Source organism: Nestor notabilis, unplaced genomic scaffold (genome assembly GCF_000696875.1).
Source record: "Nestor notabilis isolate BGI_N333 unplaced genomic scaffold, ASM69687v1 scaffold8317, whole genome shotgun sequence".
Classification (NCBI taxonomy): domain Eukaryota; kingdom Metazoa; phylum Chordata; class Aves; order Psittaciformes; family Psittacidae; genus Nestor; species Nestor notabilis.
This window is the reverse complement of record NW_009937782.1, coordinates 15199-35820: the sequence shown is the minus strand read 5'-3', so window position 1 is coordinate 35820 and position 20622 is coordinate 15199. Positions and strand designations below refer to the sequence as shown.

The window sequence follows — 20622 nt, the reverse complement described above, 5'->3', positions numbered from 1 at the left end:
ACAGTATTACAAGTGATGTATAAGCATTGAGAAATTCTTGTCTTTCTCCCCCTTTTGACACATACAATCCTTTTATGGAACAGCACAAGTGACTCGTATAAAGCTCTTAACAGCATTAATGTGAATGATGCTGTTCTCTTCATCAGCAGCATGCCTGGCTCTGCAATGCCTTGAGCTTGATGGAGTCCTTAAGTGGCCTGAATCTGATGCACTGAGTAATAAAATGAATGCACAACAAGAAGACACTTCTCTGTATATATAAAACCTTTTGGGGTAGGCAGAGATCCTCTTCCTACCACTCTGGCTTTGCGTTGTAGCCTCAAGTGAGAGTAAATGACAGGTCTGAGCACTTTAAGGCACCTTGGTAACGCAAGAGTTGACTGTTTTGTGCTCAATGCTGCCTGGATGCGACTGAGCTCATCTCTGATCCTGTTCCTGCAGATGCTCCTCAGGTCCCTGTGGGAGAGTTCAACACTCCTGCACCTTTTCAGATCTGAAGCCATCGGGTGAAGGCTCACTGTCTGCAATGGTTGGAGGCAAAAGCATCCTTACACTGGGGTAGCAGCTCCTGTGTTCACTGTGTCAGCTTGGTTGCAGACAGGTACCCCAGTGGGGAGTGATGGAGTTGAATGCAAAAGCTGCTTGACCACGCTGAGATGGTGGCATCAGAGATGTGGAAGGGATGGGCTGGAGCCCAGTGAGTTGTTTGACAAGGGCTGGGTAAAATAGGACCTTCTCTTAACAGACAGCAGCTCATGGTGAGGCTCACAGATGCTCCTGTTACCCCGTATTCCACGTTGGGATAGTACCAGCCTGACCTTCATCCAATTGCTGGGGAAGGTTTGGTGCACCAGTGGATTGTCCTGAGGGGATGAAATACCTTCTTGGGGGTAAGGAAAGAGCCTGTTGAGAGGCAGGGGGAAGGAGCACAGCTGTGCCTTCGGCTGTAATAGGAAAAGATTCCCAGTGGAAATAGCCGTGTCTAACCCTTTAAGGCAGATTTGTGTGTCTGGGGGGAGGGCTGGAGCTGCAACCATTCCTGAGCAGTGGAAATAAGGAGAGTGAGAGCAAAGCTTCACCCATCCAAGACTGGCCAGAAGAAGATGCCAAGGGCATAATCCTGACTTTGCAGCTGGTGTTTCAGGGACTTGCCATCAGGATGCTTCCAGATCCCTGTGTTTAATAGCTACCAGCTTTGAAGCTGTAGGTATTTCTGGCTCCCAGAGCATCCCCTGACAATGAGTTCCACAATTTAAATACAAGGGGAAAGGAAATGGCCTTGGATGGGTTTTGAAACCTTCTGCCTCATCCCTTTATTCCTGAGTTGTCATAAATTGTGTCTGGAGAGGGGCTGGGAGTGGGAAATGAGGGGGAAGGGGGAGAAGGCAGGGGTTGGATTTGGGAATAAAGTATGGGGAGAAGGGTGTTCTTGGATTTTCCATGCTGGCTCCCATGAGTAGGTGACTTGGTTCAGGATTCGCACTGTTCCAGGATGTCCCCAGCAAATACGGTTTCACACAGACATCTTGGTGTGTTTCACAGTGTTTTCTTTTGCTGTTTGTAAATATTTCACCTGGTTTTCAATTATTCATTCATTAAGTGGCTTGGATGAGAGAAGGAATCACACTTAAAAGATGTGGGAATGCTTAAACCACTGCGAGACTGAAAGGATGTGAGAAATCATTTTTAAACCAGCATGAGTCCTACTTAAGTACTGTGAGGGGATGGGAGATGAAGGGATGTGGTGTCACGCACTCCTCAAACCTGGTGGTTTCTTGGTTGCATTGGTGCTGTTCACATCCAGTACAAGAAAACCCAGAAATAACTCCAATTTATTAGTAACCTACAACTAATAGTAATCAATCAGCTCAGGGTTGCAGCTAAGTGGAACTGCACATTAAATCTGTCTGCCATACAGCAGCCTGTCCTTTGCTGTAGCAAACTATAAACCTTTCCTTCTATTCCACCTGCCTCTAAGCAATGAAAAGTAAAGGTTAAAATGCTGCTCATGACGGGAGCAGTGTTTGGGTTTTTGGGCTTGAAGGAGTAACATGTGATGGTGATAACGCTCTTTTATAGTGCCTCTATTCTGGGACCTCAAAATGTCATCAAGGCTGTTAAGTAATTAGAGCCTGTCAGCACCTTCACAAGCAAAGGTGGTGTTTTTATCACTGATAGCCAAGTGCTTTATGGGGAAGGAAGGGAAACCTTGATGTGTTCGAAGTGGCAGAGACAAGCAGGGCTCAGAGGCCCTAGGGAGGATTGGGTGAACACCCTGTGGATGGGGAAACTGAGGCAGGGTGAGGGTGAGTCACTAGAGTGAGCTGGGAGTCAGAGCTTGGACCAGCATCTCATCCCTGAGGGGTCCTTGCCCTGGCATCCCGTTGCTGATGGTGTTATCCCAACCCCAACACGATACCTCCAACCACGGCTGAGCACGCTGGTATGGGCAGCTCTGGGGTTCAATCCTTTGTGTTTGCTAAGCTCTGGGTAAGGTAGTTTTGAAGGTTACCTTCAACATCTAAAGCATTTGCTTGAGAAAACCGAATAAAGGCTCCAAAAACCCAGGTTCTGGCCAGGAGCCAGGGTAATGTTCCCTGATCATCCTCTGTAGTGCTTGTCATCTTTGCTGTGTTCCCAGAGTAAAGGTAGATGTTTGTTATCACTTTCTTACTCAGGCTATGGACCATTCTCATCTTCTTGAACCCGGCTGCCACTGGGACAACAAAGTGTCTTTTAATTTAAGTCTCAGGTTTTCATAGTGTGGTACATCATCATGTCAAACCTCAACACTGTGCTCGGCAATGGATTTTAGTGCTGCTGCTGGCTCTTCTCTGCTGCAACCAAAGGGGCTTTAAGGGCATGTTTGGGTTGCATCAGCCAGGCGGACGTGTGAGATGAGCTGGGTGCAGTGAGGGTGGCTTGGAGGCAGGTAGGGAGGACCACAAGTGATGCTGCTGCCCTGAACCAGGCCACCATCCCTCCCCAGCAATCTCTGGGGTGGTTTTGGGGATGCAGGGCCTGCAAAGAAACATCTCTTCATGGATGTATCTTCCCTGTCTGCTCCATTGTGTCTTATCATGCGCTTGGGGGTGATTTTACAGCCTCCCAATAGCTTCCGCAGCAGAAGGGCTCATCCCTGCTCCCCTGCTGGCAGCAGAACCAGCTTCCCCCATTGCTGCTGAGGCAGCTGGAGCCGATGCTCCACCAGCCTGTGAGCAGAAAGCTGCTTTTTGCCTGTGTTATTTTGGGCTATTGCAGCATTTCTCTCGCTCTCATGGGAAACCAGCACAGCAGAGCTGGTGGCATCTGTGCTACTGTTGGGTTTGCTGCTGAGGCTGAGCTGCTTCCAGGTTTTGACCCAATTTGGTATGGTTTTGACGGGCAAAGACCTGCAGGAAAAGATGAAAAGGCATCGGGAAGGTGCTGTGTGTGGGTTTGGGAAGCGTACAGCTTCCCAAAAGCTTCTCTGTGCACAGACAGAGCTGCTGTTGGAAGGAGAACCCACTTTGGTACTTGGTGCCATTGCCAAGATCAACCCAAAGTCAGCTGCTGTTCCCAGCAAGGCTGTTTGTGTTTGCACCCCTCAGATAAGGCAGCAGGGCCTGGCTGGTTCCTGCCTTTGCCTCCTGCTGCTGCCTGGCGTGTGTGGGGCTTCTGTAGGTAGCAGTGACATTCCCAATGAGTTGCACCATGGTTTGGCAATGGCTGGATCCTTATGATGGATGGTTGAGGCCCTTTGATAAAGGGCAGAAGAAATAAGAGGCTTTTGCCAGTATATGCAGTAACTCTTCTGACTTCTGGTTTTTCCTTGTGTTTTTCCCATGGCTGATACTCCTGGAAGATAAGGTGCTGTCAACATCAGTTCTCCCTGCTCCTGTCAGTATAATGTATTTGGGGACAACCTTTCTTTTCCCCGTAGTGCAGGCATGGCCACAGAACCAAGTTCATAAAGCTGCTGCACCACAGCCCTCTCTCACTGAAGGCTTTTTGGGCTCTGCAGTGGATCTTTACAGCGATGTGCTTATGTGTCCTTTTGAACTCAGATGGCTCCCAGTGAGCTGCATCCATCACTTCTGCTCGATGGAGAGGGCAGAAGTGGGGCAGCGCTTATGGGTGATCCCCATCAGCATGGAGGAGTCTTTCCAATTGCATACATGCTCCATGTGGAGCAGCTTCTTGCCCCATGCTGGACCTGCCCTAGCATCACTGTTACAACTGATCTAATACTTGTTGTCTTTGCTTAATGAAGTCTAGCGGGTCTAATGGCACTGCACGTAATGAGCTTTGAAAGGTAAATCTGTTTTGATGCATGTTTGACAAACTCCAAAGTGCTTTTTCTCTGCTCAACAAGTTTTCCTGGCTCCCATCGGCTGGGAGAAGCCCAAGTGCCCAAATCGATAAGGTTCCATTTGGATAATTGAGATGGGGATTTGGTTCATTACATGAAGTGGCTGCTCAAGTGGATAATTGCAGATCTCGAGGTGTTTGTCCTACTTGCTGCTTTAGATTGAAGAGTATTTAGGTGCAATTTCACAGGTGTATAGGTACAAAACGACTTCTGTGGTGACACTGTGCGTGCATTGACAGCATCACAAAGCTCAGCAACTTGTATCTCTCTGTGTGTTGGAAGAATACAGATGAAAAGTCAAAGCACCAGGAGCTATTTCCCAGGTCCCCAGGGAAGATGGGCACTGGGGAGCCTTTACAAAGCTCCTGTGATGCAGGACACCTTCTGGCTTGTGTTTCCAATGATACTCTGAGGTCTTCAGCATGGTCTGATTCCAGCAGATTACTTCTGTATTCATCAATGAATCTTTATCCAGTCATTAAAGTGTGGTTTGCTCCAGGCACCTGCTGGGATCATTCCCATTGGATTGGGGCACAAGTGTGCAATATAGATGTTAAATAATATGAAAGACTCGTGCTTGCATAGAGCTGGGTCTTCCTGATATGGTTTGAGCTTTAAGCCAAGTCGTCTGGGGATGGGGACCTAGCTTCCCTATGGAGTGCCCTGAACACTGGCTTTTCCCAGGCAAGAACAAACACCAGCATTTGCATAAAGCCCCTGATGCTTTAGGCACTACTTCTACAAATAATCCTTGTTTATCATTCACTCTTGGCAGAAAAAGACCTTTAAATTATTAAGACACTAAATATTTTGCAGTGAAGGAATGGAGATAAAGCTCTTGGCAGAAACAAATTGCTGGGGAGAGGTTCCCTTCAGTGCGTTCGGTGCTTTAAAGTATGATGAGAAATAACATGTGGGGGGACTGGGAATTCCTCACTTCATTAGAAGATTTGCTTCTCTTAAGGCAGCTGCTTTGTGTGTGCTTTCCATAGCCCTGTTAATATGGATTGGTCCTGAACCTCATATAGGGGTCCCCAAAGCTGTCCCTGCTCACCATGGGGACAAAGGTGGCCCGTTGTGGTTTAAGTGGCTCCATCCTGCCCCCAGCACCACCACATGAGTTTTTAAAGCCATTTTCATGTGCTCGGTGCTTCCCTGAGGGCAGTTACAGTGGGACCTCTGCCACAGGCCCAAATGCCTGGAGCTCCTTTCCTCCTCTGGCTTCCAGCCATGGGACTCTGTGCATTCTTCAGGAGTGGGATATACCGGTGCCGGTTCATGGTGTAGGTGTGTTGTGTATGTCTGGTGTCCTACAACCAGCCCATTGGTAAATTGGGTGAAATGGAGGATCTGATAAGCAGTGATTCTGCCACCTATTGCTGACTTTATCCTAATATTGCAGGAGCTAGCTCTTGTCAGCTCCTGCAGGTATGTAACTAGACAGCCAGGAGTGTGTATATGTGTGCATATATATGCACAGACATTATATACAGCTACATATGTATGTATTTAAGTAGCTAGACCCATAATCTAGCTCTTTTTTGGAGAGAGATTTGAAACATGAACCATGAGCTTTGAACCCCCACGTCCAAAGCACCTAAAGGGTGTTCCCAACAGCTGTTTTTACCATCTCAGCATCTTAAAGCAAATACCATCCTTACGGTGACGATGCTTCCAGCCCAGGGTAAGCAAGGGGTGGGCAGGGACACTGGTCCTGCTTGGTGGCATGTCCCCATCACATTGCTTTCAGCTTCTCTTTCCCCTTGCAGGAGACCTGTGCAACTGCAGCGCCGTGGGCAGCGCCAGCACAGAATGCAACAGCACCACGGGGCAGTGCCCCTGCCTCGAGGGCTACGCGGGGCTGCGCTGCGAGACCTGTGCCCAGGGCTTCTTCCCGGATCCGAGCAGCCAGCAGTGCCATCCCTGCGGATGCAACCCCTGGGGATGCAGCCCCGCCGGCTCCCTCAGCGCCCAGTGTGACAGGTGAGTAAGGTGGTGGATCAGTGAGCTCTGTGTGTGGCATCAGGATATGGGGTTATTTTGGGATTCGGGATGCAGATCAGGCAAGGATGGATCTTGGCATCTGGTGCTGGTATTTAGAGGGGGGGAAAAGACAAGAAAAAGCAGGAAGGAAGCTGAGCTTATAAAAATTCATGAAGCATATTCCTCTCTTTCAAGAGCTGGATTATAAAAATATCTATAGCTGTGGCAAAAGCCCTGGCAGCCCACAAGGGAGGTAACTTGCATTTCTGAGTTGTATGGAAGCAGAAGATCTCCTCTTGTGCATCCTCTCGTCCTTGTGCATCCATTAGTCCCTATTGGATGGGACTGCCTTCATGCTTGAGGGGAGGTGGGGTGGAGCACAGCTTTGGAGAGGTTTATTTTCCAAAGAGTTATTTATTACATGGAGGCAAATGAAGCTTTATGCTCTGCCTTTGCCATGCAGCAGCCCGACAGCAGTGTCAGCTCCTGCCTTGCCTGTTGTTTAACCCTGCCACCTCCTCTCCTTGGCTGTGTTAAGAAAGTCACCGCAGCTGATGCTTTGAGCTCTTGTATAATGAATGTATTCCTCTTCATTTCACCTTACCCACCCTCACATTGTTCCTTTTAAAAGCCACATGCAATTATCTTCTTTTCCAACCAGTGATCTGTCATTCAGATTTGCTGCTGAGTTGAGGGTGTCTCTGTTACTGCAAAGAATGGGCTGAGCAGCAGCCTGATCCTTTGGGGTGCTCCAGCCTTCCTGGGCTCCCTTCTCCTCCTGCCACCAGCAGAGGTGTTCCCAGAGCTCCAGGGCACTGCCAGGGAGGTGATACCTGCGTGCAGATGCAATGGGCTTGTGCTGGCATCAGCCTTGTTGTCTTTGAGGGCTTGGTGCAGGCTCAGCGTGTGTTGAACATCTGCACTTCCCTGCCCAGGCTGGGGCTGAGTCAGAAGCGACATGTGCTGCAGGGACATGCTCTTTGCCATTATTGTATACATGTATTTTGCTTTTCCAAACACCCAAACCCTCTGCTGATGTCCTTCCTTTTTGTTTCGATGCTGTATCTTTCTGCTTGTATAAGCTCTGAAAGACCAGAGCTTCAAGGAATGCTGCAGTTGACTGGAGTGACTTTCTTACTAAAAAAAGTGATTCTTGGGGGTGGAAAGCATAGAGTTTTTCACTTGTTTTATTTAGTGGTTGTTTTAGGTATGGGAGGATGAGCCTGGAAGCATCAGGGGTTGCCACAGACTAGAAAGAGTTTGGTCAGATTTACTAGAAAGGGAAATCAGGAAGAAAAGCAGATGGGGCAAATCTTATCTTCAAGGGCTGGGAGAGGAGGGAGGTGCTGCTGGAGCAACTGGGTTAGCTGGGAGGGAGCGTTCTGAGTCACTGGGCAGCAGGCGAAGCACAGACATGGGTGATGTCTCACGTGGAACGAGCCAAGAAACGCCCTTGGGAGCTTCAGGTGATGATCAGAGATGTGAAGGAGAATGAGGTGGAGTTGGTGCTTATAGTGAGCCATAACTCCAACGTGTATGGACACAGAAATGGCAGTGGACCTCCCTACCTTCTCCTCTTCAACACCATTATACAGCCTTGAGGGGTGTGAGAGATGCAGATCCTCAGGCATTTAGAAGGGGCAGCACAGAACAATTTGGAGGCAGGCTTGGGGAGGAGGACTGATGCTAACAGAGATGGCTTTGTGCTTTTCTTCTCTGCTCTGTGGGGTTTGCTGCAGATGGAGATGACCTCTGAGTGTTTAAAAAGAGGAAAATTAGGTCAGTTGTCTGTGTTGTAGGGCTGGGGGCGTCAGTGTGGCTGCGAGCTGGGCAGCCTCGTGCAGTGATTTATATGGGAAAATGAAGTGGGATGCAAAATCCAACAGGAAAAATGCACCCATCATTTCTAGTGCATTGAAGCAGGCAGCTGCAGATGGCAGAAGTACGGGACTAGAGACACCAACTGCAGTCAGTGGCCGGGATGGATGCTGGGATGTGGCTACCATCGTGCATCCCTGCAGTGGGGTCTGTCTCAATGGCTGGGAGAACCTCTTCTGCATTGCAGGGATGTGTGTGTGAATCCAGGAATGAGGGTTATGCTGGAAACACTGGGTCTGGAGCTCTGGGTTTGATGTCTACCTGCTGCTGAGTCCCTGGAGGAGTGGTGCGTGTCCTTCCTTCCCTCCGGGCAATCCCTGCTTGGGATGTGGCACAGAAGCGTTGCCCAACACCAGCCACCAGCTTCTGTTTCATTGCCATTAAAGCACTGTAAGCTGTATGTTTAATTTATTTATTACTCTACAGCACCAGCCCATCTCTGAGTTGCATGTAATTCCTGCGTGCTGGCTTAAGCAGAAGCAACTGCTGTTGAGATCAGTGTCTGAGTGCAACAGCAGTGTCATTTTGGACTCTGACCCCCCGGTTTGAGGGGCAGGCTGAGCTTTCAGGGCACACAGAACATGCCTCAGTCATTTCAATCAGCTTGCTCAGGCTTTTGTCAAACCGCCTTTTAAAGCAGCACCATATGATGATGATCAGTGTTATTTCTAGGCATGCTCTGTGGCCAGCCAGATGGCACACCCCAGTACACTGTTTATTAACCAGACCTCAAATGTAGCCCATCAAATACAAATATCAGAAATCCCTTTCCTGAGGCACAGAGTTGATTTTGGGAGTGAACATTGACCTGACATGCTGTCGCTGTGAATGGGCTCCATGGCCACTAATCAAAGGTCTGTTTTGCTGGTGGTTTAAATGTGATTATCTAGGGAGATCCACATAGATCTCCCTCTGGGATGGCAGAGGGTTTCCGTGCTCTGCTTTGGGTGGGTTCTGTGTTAGATGAAAAGCTGTGTGTAGTTGAAGCTGGAGCTTGCTGTGGGGCTGGACGCAATCCAGTGGGGCTGGCATATCTTGGAGAAGGGGGAGTGTGTTGTCCCTGTTGCAGTTAACGCCTAGAAACCTGAGATAAAACCACACTGTGCTGGGTTGGATGCTGTGTGGATGCTTGCTAAAGATAGCTGTGGCCTGGAAGTGTTCATAGTCCGTAGAGGAAGGGTGGAGAAAGAAGCTGGAGTTTCAGGGGCTGTGGTCAAGGTCATGGAGCCGTGGAGAATGACAGTGACTCACATGGGTGCATGGAAGGGCTGTTGCTCCTGCTGCAAAGCCCTGGGGATGGTCCCTGGGGATGGTCCCAGCCCATGGCAATGTGGCCCCAGCTGGGAGCTGCCCCCACCAGCTGCATCACTCAACATCCTTTGGTCCCCTCCAGTTGAAAGCTGTGTTGTCTTTGAGGAAGCAAGAACATCGCTACCTGATGGAGAAGGTGAAGGTGATGCTGCTGCAGAAGGTCACCATGCCCGGGCTGGCCAGCCCCACATCCCCAGGCTTGCACCCCTGTGCACTTACTTGTCTGTCTTCATGTCAGCACAGTCCTGTGCCTCATCTCTGACTCCCTATGGCTGGGCAAGGAGCCCCCAGAGGCAGCAGAGGTGCTCTGGGGTGCTGGTGGTCTCCAGCCCCATCAGCCAGGGCAGTGGTGGGGCTCCTTGTGCAGTGCCAGCACACCCCTGCCCTCCATGTCCTGCGTTGTGGCTTTGCCCATAGTGTCCCCAGTGACTCCTGGCACAGCCCTGGGAAGCAGAGGGCAAGAGGGAAGAGGTTTGGTTTGGGGGAAACCTTTCCCTGCTGGAATGAGACGAGGAGCTGTAGTGCAGCTCTGTAACTGAATGCGGAAGTAATTGTCCTGTGTAAACCTGTCCTCTGGCTGTTGATTTAAAGGAGCAGGAGTGCAGGCAGGAAGAGGCAGCGTGTGGCACCCTCCTGGCGAGCAGGAGACTTCAAATGACTCTGCATTTTATTTCTATATTTATTTGTGCCTTCCTAGCACTGGCCAGCCCCTCTCTGGGCTGCAGACATAGAATCATGGAACGGTTTGGGGTGGAAGAGACCTTAAACTCATCCAGTTCCAACCCCCTGCCATGGGCAGGGACACCTTCCACTGGAGCAGGTCGCTCCAAGCCCCTGTGTCCAACCTGGCCTTGAACACTGCCAGGGATGGGGCAGCCACAGCTTCTCTGGGCACCCTGTGCCAGCACCTCAGCACCCTCACAGGGAAGAGCTTCTGCCTCAGAGCTCATCTCAGTCTCCCCTCTGGCAGATTAAAGCCATTCTTCCTTGTCCTTGTCCCTACAGGCCCTTATTTCTCTGAGAGTTGAGCTTAAATGCTACTAGTATATAGTCGGTTATGAAAGCAATGGGTTTGAAGCCTTCTACGTCTAGAGACTGGCACAGTTCAGCCCTCGATTCCCTTTTTCCCTGGGAGGTTTTGTGTTTTAAATGAACTTATCCCAGTTCAGGGAAGACAAGGTGATGCTTCAGCCTTCAACTTCTGTTGCGCTGTTACCTGTGCTCATGAGCCGGAGGAGAGCTGTAGCTGCTACGTGGTGTTTTCGATTGCCACATGGTTTAGCTAAACCTGGGTTAACCATCAAAGCCAGGTTAGGATTTTCCAGCTCCCTTGAGCTCTAAACATAGACAGTACACTATCATAGTCCCTACTGAAAACAGATGCATATTAAACTGTGGTCTTTAAGTTGCTCCCTTTGCCTGTGCCTCAGTTTCCCCACAAGCAGGAGGGCGATGAGAAGCACATGCTTCTTGGAGGTGCCATGAGCTTTGGTTCATGTCTGGTGCTGCAACAGGCTGCCCAAGTGTGCAGCACTCCATTCCCTCCCTAACCGAGCACTACTTCCTTACTGCTGGCTGGGGACCCAGCTCTGCAGCGTGGATCCTGGTTCAAGCACGGTTCATGCTGCAGGCTCGACATAAGTCATGTCACTCATTTCCGTTCTAAAAGAAAAGATAAAGCATGCATAGAAATGCCAAAGTGTTAATTCAGGGATGTTTTACCCCCCTCCCTCCCCCCCAAGGGCATTTCACGCTTTGTGTTCACATCAGAATTAAGGCAGAGGGTCCCCAAAAGCATTCGTACACTGCTGTCCCCTGGAGCGGGGATGCGGCGGGGCTGAAAGGGGAGTGCTGTTTGCTGGGTAGTCTCCATCCCTCTGTGCTGCCTTTGTAGTGGGCTTCTCTTAGGAGAGGCTGATCTTGTGACCCTCACTCATATGGGGTGCTGCTGCTGAGGGTAAGGTCAGCAGCACTGGACAATGTTCCGTGTGAAGGGCTTTGAGTAAGAGCTGGGGTTTCTGAAGGAGCTTGAGGATGTGAAAGGATGCGAAGATACCATGGAGGGGAAAAGCAATAAGGAATGTCAGTCCTCATGGTGTTGGGAAGTACCCAGGTGGGATGCAGATTGAGCATCATGTGGTACGAAGCCACGTGGGGCAGAATTTGGGGGTTTTTGCTAGTCATAAAATGCAGTTCCATTGAAGTACAAGGTTTTTGTGGAGCTTCACCAGCCCGTGCAGGAAGGGTGCTTGTGGCAATGGTTTTAGATGAGAGACCTCATGTTCCCAGGGCTTCTGCACATCCCAACCGCGGGAGGTTATCTGGGGGAAGGCGGTGGAGTTGTCATTTTGCATTGAGAAAAATCTTCATCTCCTGTCTTTAGGCTGTCACCACACTTCTGCAATGGCTCTGCTTTGCGTGGGAACTGGGTTTCCATTCCATTCAGCAGTCCAGGCAACCACACTGGGCACCGCTGCCCTTCGGAGAGAAGACCTTGGGAGCCCAGCTCCTCAAGAACTTTATTTTTAAACCCCAAAACAAGCCTCCCCCTTTTCTCCTATTTTAAATGACTTCTATAGATTGGTTGAGCACAAACGGAGGCTCATTATCTCCCACTAATGCCTTGTCAGCATCACACTGCAGAGAACAGGGCTTTTTTTGTAGCGGAAGCTGCTGCATGTGGGCATCATAGGAGCAGAGGAGTAGAAGTATGGAATCACAGAATGGTTTGGGTTGGAAAGGACCTTAAGCTTATCCAGTTCCAACCCCCTGCTATGGGCTGGGACACCTTCCACTAGACCATGTTGCTCCAAGCCCCGTCCAGCCTGGCCTTGAACACTGCTCTGTTAGAGCATATTTTTGGGCTTTAACTATCTAACCCTCTCTCCTATTACAGACTCTTACATTCTTTACATCCCATTTGCTCTTTTCCCTCACAAGCAGGTAAATATTGTACCTGCACCCATGTTCACTCGGTTGCAGGCAGGGATGGGAAGTGAGTGACTGGACACAGCAGCAGGGAAAGGCAGATTGTTATCATCTCCCCTGCAGTAATTGTGGCTTCTCTGAAATCCTGTTGTTTGGTGATCTTCCAACAGGCTTTGCTGTTCCTCTGTTGGCTGGTGCTGCTCTGGTAAACACTGACTGCCCTCAAAAAACATATTGGCTCTGCTATCTAAGCTCTTATGGCTAAATTCTGGTCGGGGGGAGGTGGTGCCTAGCCTGACCTCAGGCAGCGTGTGTTGCCCATGGCTTTTTCTGCTGCCTGAGGGGAGGCATCAGTTGAGTTCTGATGGAGGGATTACACTGGGCAAAACTGGTGTGTCCAGCCAGGACCACCCCCATCTCCATGCCTTCTTCATTGGCGCATCCTCTGCGTTGATGTTGACTATCCCCCATAGTGCTGTTATCTCCAGGGACGCTCTGAGAAGCCAGGACCCACCATTTGGGGTTGAGATTTTGTGGTTAGCTAGGCTTTTGCTGCTCCTCCTCATGCCAAACCATAGAGGACCCCATCCAACCTCCCTCTCCGGGGCTATTATGGTCTTCCCATCGCTTCCTCCCTCCCGAGCCACCAGGGTCCTGGCTGACAGCAGATCCCTGGGATGGAGATTCCCGGCTTTCCCATCTGCATGGGCATCCTTAGCGGGGGAGAGAGGGCCGTGGCGGTGGCCAGACAAGGTGCCCCTTTGACATTCACAGAGTGGCCTTTCAGAGCTGTGAAGTGTCCCCGCTCCGTCAAGAGCTGCCATATAAACAGACGCCGTCCCCCGGCACGGAGCGAGGAATGTGGAGCACAATGGCCCAATGTTCCTCACAATAAAGCTCTGCTTCTTCTGCCCTCCACAAAGGCAGCTCTGAGCAGGGCTCACCCATGGGCGCACTAACCCTTCCTCTCAAGTGTTTTGGCTGTGGGTTGAGCTGATGGAGCAGGGAGGTGAAACCCAAACGTGGGGCTTTTTCCTGCTCTCCGCTTCCCCATGTGCTGATAGTCAATGGACCTAAAGGAAAATCAACACATGGGTCATGAGGGTTTCTCTGTGCACAGGATGAGCATTGACTGTGTTGGTTCTCCATGGAAGTGGCTTGGAGCGTTTAGCTTTCAGATGTTAACTTCTCTGCATCGCCCAGAGAGATTTATCCCCTGGCTGCTGTCAGACATCACAGCAAATCAGCACAAAGGGAGCCGGGCTCGCTGGAGAAACGCACTGTTCTTAGTGACATCTCTTCTGAACCCACCTCATCTCGCACAGCATCCTTTTGTCTTACTCCATCAAAGTGTGACAGAGCCTTTTCATGAGGGTTGTTTTACAGATGCTCGCGATTCAGCAGCGTATTCTCCCTCATTCATACTGAGCCCTGTCACTGCTGATAATTGTGTATGTTACAGGAGCACCTCTGGGCGCTGCTGGGATGGAGGATGGGCTTATGTGTCAGCAGAGGTTTACCAGGCGGTGGCTGGGAGGGGATGGGACTCTTCATCATGGACTGTAATGATAAGACAAGGGGTGATGGGTTTAAACTGAAACAGGGGAAGCTGAGGTTAGATAAAAGGAAGAAGTTCTTCCCTGTGAGGGTGCTGAGATGCTGGCACAGGGTGCTTAGAGGAGCTGTGGCTGCCCCATCCCTGGCTGTGTTCAAGGCCAGGTTGGACACAGGGGCTTGGAGCAACCTGCTCTAGTGGAAGGTGTCCCTGCCCATGGCAGGGGGTTGGAACTGGAGGAGCTTTAAGGTCCCTTCCAACCCAAACCAGGCTGGGATTTTATGGGGCAGCATAGTTTTGAGTCGCTCATCCACATGGTATGCCCTGGTTTGGGACTCATGGGAGCTCCCTCCTTCTCTGACTGCCCCAAAAGCATACTGGCCTCATATGTTTTCAATATAAAGGCACAGAAGGTTGGTGCTGAACTGTTTTGGCTGGCTTGGACATGGTCAGCCAGTTCCCGGGCATCTGGGTTCTTCTGGCATGTGGGAAAACATTCCAAATGAATTTCTCCCTTCCCTCCTTCTTGGGGAAAACAGGGAAGAAAATAAATGATTAGAGGTTGCTGAGGGTTTTCTGTTACACCATTAAAGTGCACAGCATGTGTCCCAACAGCCCTTAAGGCTATGGTCCTCCATCTCCCCATCCATCTTGTGTCTATCATGTCCCTTCCCAACTTCAGGATGTTCCTGCGGAGGAGTGGAGACCCAGTGCAGATGCAACTGCACATTGGGAGCTCTCTTGGATCACAGATATTTTAGTGCTTTTTTGGTTCTCCCCTTCTGATGAGGCTCTCCTGTGCTGGGGGGTACAAGGTGAGGGCACTGCCCATCCCATCAGCGTGTCCTTCCCTGGCCATCAGACCTGGGGGATGAAAATTCCCTGTGGGATGCTCTGCAGCTTCAGGCCAGGCACGAGACAGGACTTTGGAGGTGTTACCTGTTCTCTGTGCTCTGCTCCAGAGACACTTCCAAGTGGGGTCAAAACTAGTCCTCCTCTAGAACAGTAGCCAGAGTGATGCACAGTGTCTCTCCTGTATCTCCTTCTGTAGCTGTGAAGCTGCAGTCCATGTAAAATCCCACCACGGGCAATGCTTTGTTGCCACTAATGGCCCAGATCACCTGGTGAGCAAAGGGGTTTCCTGCATCCAGTGACTATTTCCCCTTGGGTGGAGTGGAAAGGGGGTGAAGTAAAACCAGACTGGCTTTTGTAGACATATTTTGGGGGCTTAGGCTGTTCCCCTTGCCCAATACTTGCTTTTATTTACAACCCCTGCCCCGTGCACGCTGCCCTGGGTGTCAGCATCACACAGTGAGCACAACCAGCCCCAGGCATCAAGGCAGCAGCTCCTAAGGTATGAACAAAGCCCATTGTTCTGATCGGACGCATGAGTCCCTGCCTTGGGGGATCCCAAACCTGGCCTCAAGTGTAGCTCTTGCCCCTGGGGTATTGAATCATTCAGTGCTGGATGCAAGCCCTTCACATACTCTGCCCCTATCCCCACTGGCTGGCTAATCACTGCCGGCTCCCTCTGCCAGGGTTTCATGTGCTGGTGATGGTTTTAATCATTAGGAAACATATATAAAGTTGATGGATGATGTGATGGTGATATGCACTACTACACGGTCTTTAAAGTAAGTAAAGTAAGTTTTTATATTCATGAAAACCTAGGAGAAACCAAGGCTTTTGTTGCTGGAAGTTTGGTTTTGTCCCAGCATCGATTCTTTTGTGAGAGCTGATCATTGGTTTGCTTTAGCGGAGTTAATAATCATCTGAAACGGAGTTGAGCAATTGATGTTATTCCCTCAAAATGTTTCCCCTCCTTCCCTTCCCTTCCCCCTCTTTTCCCCCCACTTCCCCCCAAAACAAATTCCTGGCTGATGCTCAAAATCCAGTTCAGTTCTCACCATACAAGTATTAAACTGTGGGTCTTTTCTTTCAAGTTTCTGGATTCTTACGTGCACAATCAGTCTGTTAACAGGACTTCTTTTTTTTTCTGTGTGGTTTCAATGCATTTATATCATTGACCTTTGCTTTAAAAAGTGTCTGACAGCCTTTACTGGGCTGGAGCTATAAAAAGGAGTGTTGTAAGGGGGCTTTATTCTATGGAAGCAATGACCACAGGCAAAGCTTTATATTTGCTGAGTGATTTAATTCTTGCACATGCAGAACTTGGCTCTGGGCCATGTGTAACATGTTGAGAAAAGGTCTGCTTGAGAGGCATTAAACACTAACTTTCCAAAACTGCCTTTTATATATATATTTCTTTCCTGTTATTTTTAAGCTAACAAGTCAAATTGAGGGATACTGCCCCAAAATGCTGTGCTGAGCTCTAGTAAAATCTTTGGGGAAACAAACCTCCTTTAAAGCAATGAAGTGGACGTCTGGATGGAGGGGTGCCTGCTGGGAGGAAAAGGAGGATAGCAATGTAAAGGCATAATGGAGGGGCAAGAGAAGGTAAAATGGAGCACCCTGGACTCCAGCTTGGGAGGGTGAACATTGAGTAGCACTGGTGCTTGGTCCTGCTATGTCCTACTCATAAGGCACATCCTATGAGTAAACACAGATGTGTTTTCAGGTTAAGCATCAGTTCCCTCCCATTAGTTGCTTTTCCCTGCTTGGCTCTGCCTGTCCCTTGCCCACATCCAACTGGTAGCAATCAGAAGCAACCCAAACTTCTTGTTTGCTCTTATTTCACTGTGACGACATTTGGATGAACGTTGGGTCTTGTGAAAAGCTCTTTCAAAGTCAAATGTACTGAGCTGCTTAACAGCATCCGTTTGAATTGTGCATCTGCCTCCTGCAACTCCAGATAATGGTCTGGAGAGCAAGGAAACATCATCTTTCCTTTTCTCCTTCTTGTAATCAGTCCATTAAATAAGCCTGAAGTTTCACATGCTGGAACTATTTAATTGTGTACCCGCTTGGGCTGAGTTCCGTGTTTTGGTGTGCCTTTGAGTGTTTCCTCTTCCTTTGGCAAGCAAATGAGCAAGAGAAATACTAAATGCTGTTGATTTCCAACGGAAGCAATGTCTTCCCCAAAACGCTGCAATCTACTGCATCTTAATGAAAACCAACACATCAACAGTGCATCGAGCCATTTGGAGCCTCAGCCTCTGTTAGTTTTAATCAGCAGGTTTCTTCTAGGGGCTTTTAGAAGCAAATTGTGCATTGCTCACTCTTCCTCAGGAGGAGCGAGGGAGAACAATAGGTTATCTCTGTGCAGGCACATTGAACCCTGGAGTACTGCATTAAACAAGTGTAGGAATAAGGAGGAGGTTATACGGAGGGAGAGCTGAGAGGGGGATGCATCCAGTGGTGTGCTCTGTGGATGGTACCTGCCTCATCCACTACAGCTGCAACTGAAGCCATCTCCTGAAGAAGACCAAGTCATGGTTCTTTGGGTGGTTGTCCTGGCTTCCCTGTGCAGCACACAGGTTGAGGGCTGTTGGAGATATGGAGAGGCACTTCTGCACTCCCTTGTTTTCAGCTTGGGAGTTAGTGGTTCCTTCATGTGCCAGTGGGATAAGCCATAGCTGGTTGCTGCTTTGTGTGGGGTTGATGGGAAAAGAGCATTTTCTCCATTCCTCTGATTCCATAGAATGACAGGATGGTTTGGGTTGAAGGAACCTTAAAGGGACTTGTTCCAACCCCCTGCCGTGGGCAGGGACCCCCTCCGCTAGAGCAGATTGCTCCAAGCCCCTGTGTCCAACCTGGCCTTGAACACTGCCAGGGATGGGGCAGCCACAGCTTCTCTGGGCACCCTGTGCCAGCACCTCAGCACCCTCACAGGGAAGAACTTCTGCCTCAGAGCTCATCTCAATTTCCCCTCTGGCAGGTTAAAGCCATTCCCCCTTGTTCCATCCCTACATGCCCTTATTTCTCTGAGAGTTGAGCTTAAATGCTGCTAGTATATAGTTGGTTGTGAAAGCAATGGGTTTGAAGCCTCTACGTCAAGAGACTGGCATGGACAGCCAGAGGAATGAGGGTAACCTTTGCTTTTTATAGCCTGCTGGTATATGCCAAATACCCTCTGTTTTAACTGTGCAGAGCTCCACCCGCGGTGCAGACTCTGTGCCCAAGTAAACAGGCTCCTGGCTGGGGTTAGCACAGTGGAAACTGCTGGGGAAGGGAAAACCCTCTCTCGTCTTTCCCTGGCTCCTGCTGGGTAGGAGAAGGTGACCGGAGAGAGGGGCTTCGCCTAGGTGGCTGTGGGGATGCTGCATGGGAGGGATGAACAGGATCATGGACAAGAGCAAGTGGCTGGTGCCTGCTGAAATCCAAACAAGACACCTGAGCTGCTGCGCCGGCTCTTTAGGGAGCTGGGAATGCGTGTGGTGAGCAGGGAATTGTCTGCTCTCCCAAAAATCTGCAAAGTGCAGCTTGGTATCCATGTGGGGAGAGATGCTTATCCATGTGGGTGCTCTTTTATGGGCCAGGTGTAGTGCTTATGGGTGCCCCAGTGTCCTGCAGGACACGGGGCAGGTGCTTGAGGAAGCTGGGAGCAGAGAGAGGCTGTTGGAGCATCTGCTGCGGGTGATACATGGGGATGGCTTTGGGCCAAGGCTTTCCACAATGAGTGATGGTTTCTGGTGCCCAGCTGGAAACTGCTGTCAAGGCAACTGCTTTTGCAGAGATTCAATCTCTCCTGAACTCCCCGTCACTTTTGGAAGTTGTTGCCCATGGGTTTTGTGTTGTGCTTCCAGCAGTTCCCTTCCTCTGCAAAGTGAATCCAAATCACTGACCAGAGGCTTGCACTTCCCATGCCTCTCAGCACATCCAGATTTCAGCATTTGTTTTTCCCTGTGCAGCTTTGGGAAATGCCAGTGTAAAGCTGGTGTCACGGCCCTGAAGTGTGACCAGTGCAGTGATGGATACTACAGGTTTAATGAAACCACGTGCGAGCCGTGCCAGTGCAACAACCACTCCAAGACCTGCAACAGCTCCACAGGTAACCTTCCCCTTGGTCATACATGGTGGGTGCAGACTTTACCTGTTTCCTCTGTCTCTGGTTTTTGCTATTTCTGTGCTGCTCTCATCCTCTTCATCTGCATCTTTAGAATCATTGAATTTCAGCCGTGAGTACCCAGAATCTTTACATTTAAACTGAAATTAAAATGCAGGCTTGGAGCTACTCTTCTTCTCAAGGAAGTCTATAAAGGCTGGGTTATCCACCCCAGGCTGCAGTGCAGAGCCTTTATTCTGCAGTCTCTATTGGAAATCAGTGCTCTATTGTTCTCTGTACTTACCCAAATACACAACATGGGCTTTTAAGGAGCTGTTGTTTAACTGCTGTTTACCTGGAAACATCTACTGCACTAGCACTGACGTAAGGTGACTGTTACTGCCACAGATAACATTATTAGTGCTGGAAAAAATTGGCAGCACCTAATTAATATTGTCCCCTTCTTATAAGTTTGCCTTGTTCCTTTTCCTTGATCACTGCTTCGGCTGTCTCTCACTCATGCAGATGTTGATGGAGTGTAAATGTCAAGGTACCTGTGCTCAAAGAGCTTATGGGAGGGCAGGGGGAACCTAATTGCTTTCCCATCTCCACTGAAAGGAGAGATCCCGGAGGAGCAATGTTATGTGACTCCTGCACAGTCCCCACTTTAGCAACAAAACTCACACTCCAAATTCTCATCAGAACTTCAGGCTGAAATGCAGGTCTGTAATACTTATGCAGGAGCTTAGAAAGGAGTAATAGTTTAAAAACCTTTGGGTGGGGGGATTGTAGGTGGCAGAGAGGCAAAGCTCATGAAATAAGGTGATTTGGGTTAATTTCTGCACAGGTATCTGTTCCCTTGTGGCCTGTGTGTTCCATAGAATCCTAGAATGATTTGGGTGGAAGGGACCTTAAAGCTCCTCCAGTTCCAACCCCCTGCCACAGGCAGGGACACCTTCCACTAGAGTAGGTTGCTCCAAGCCCCTGTGTCCAACCTGGCCTTGAAAAGCAGAGGAATGGGCAGCCAATGCACTGATCCTGCTGAGCATCAGTTAGCACTGGGCACCAGATCTATGCTGATGAATTACTGCATTCATTCCTCTACTGAACTGTATGTGCTTCTGTCCTACCAATATTGAAGGATACAAAACTGTACCTAAAGCTGTGCACACATGAGCTGTGTTACTGATTTGGAGCTGGCTGTGTGGGTTTTGTGAAGGAGTAAGATAATCTGCTCTCCCATTTTCTTCCTCACTGCTCCCCGTGCTCTTGATTTAATTAAAACCCCCAAAACCCAGCACAGATCTTGCCCCCGGGATGGGGCTGTGCAGCAGCCCTTCTGCTGGGGCTGCTCAGCGCTGCCCACAGCACTGCAAAGAAAAACCCTCTTTTTGGTTAATGCCCTATTGTTGATTTGACAAAAACCCCTTTTTCCCCCCCCAGATTTCCTCCATCTGATTTATTTGCTGCTGGGGGTGGGAGAACCCAACAAAACCAGATCAGAGAACAGTCGATTAACAATTAGATCTGACATCTAATAAGTAACACAGTGCTCAGCCTGCTCTAGACACTGCACTCTGTGTGACCTCCCCAGCTTTACATCTATGTGGTCTTTGTCACATTTTCAAGCTTTCTTTGGCATCAGTGCTGTTCTTTGGGCTCCCTCTGCCG

General features: G+C 49.6%; 1 protein-coding gene across 1 annotated transcript in view; it reads left to right on the top strand.

The window, feature by feature from the left end:
• Positions 1-6120: 6120 nt before the first annotated feature.
• MEGF9 (multiple EGF-like-domains 9) overlaps positions 6121-20622 on the top strand; it is a gene marked incomplete at its 5' end in the record, with an annotated part of 22062 nt that continues 7560 nt past the window's right edge. Inside the window, 2 exons of the mRNA XM_010019004.1 lie at positions 6121-6334; positions 18818-18957. Of these exons, the coding sequence (XP_010017306.1) occupies positions 6121-6334; positions 18818-18957 (354 nt within the window). The remainder of the gene's footprint in view (positions 6335-18817; positions 18958-20622) is intronic.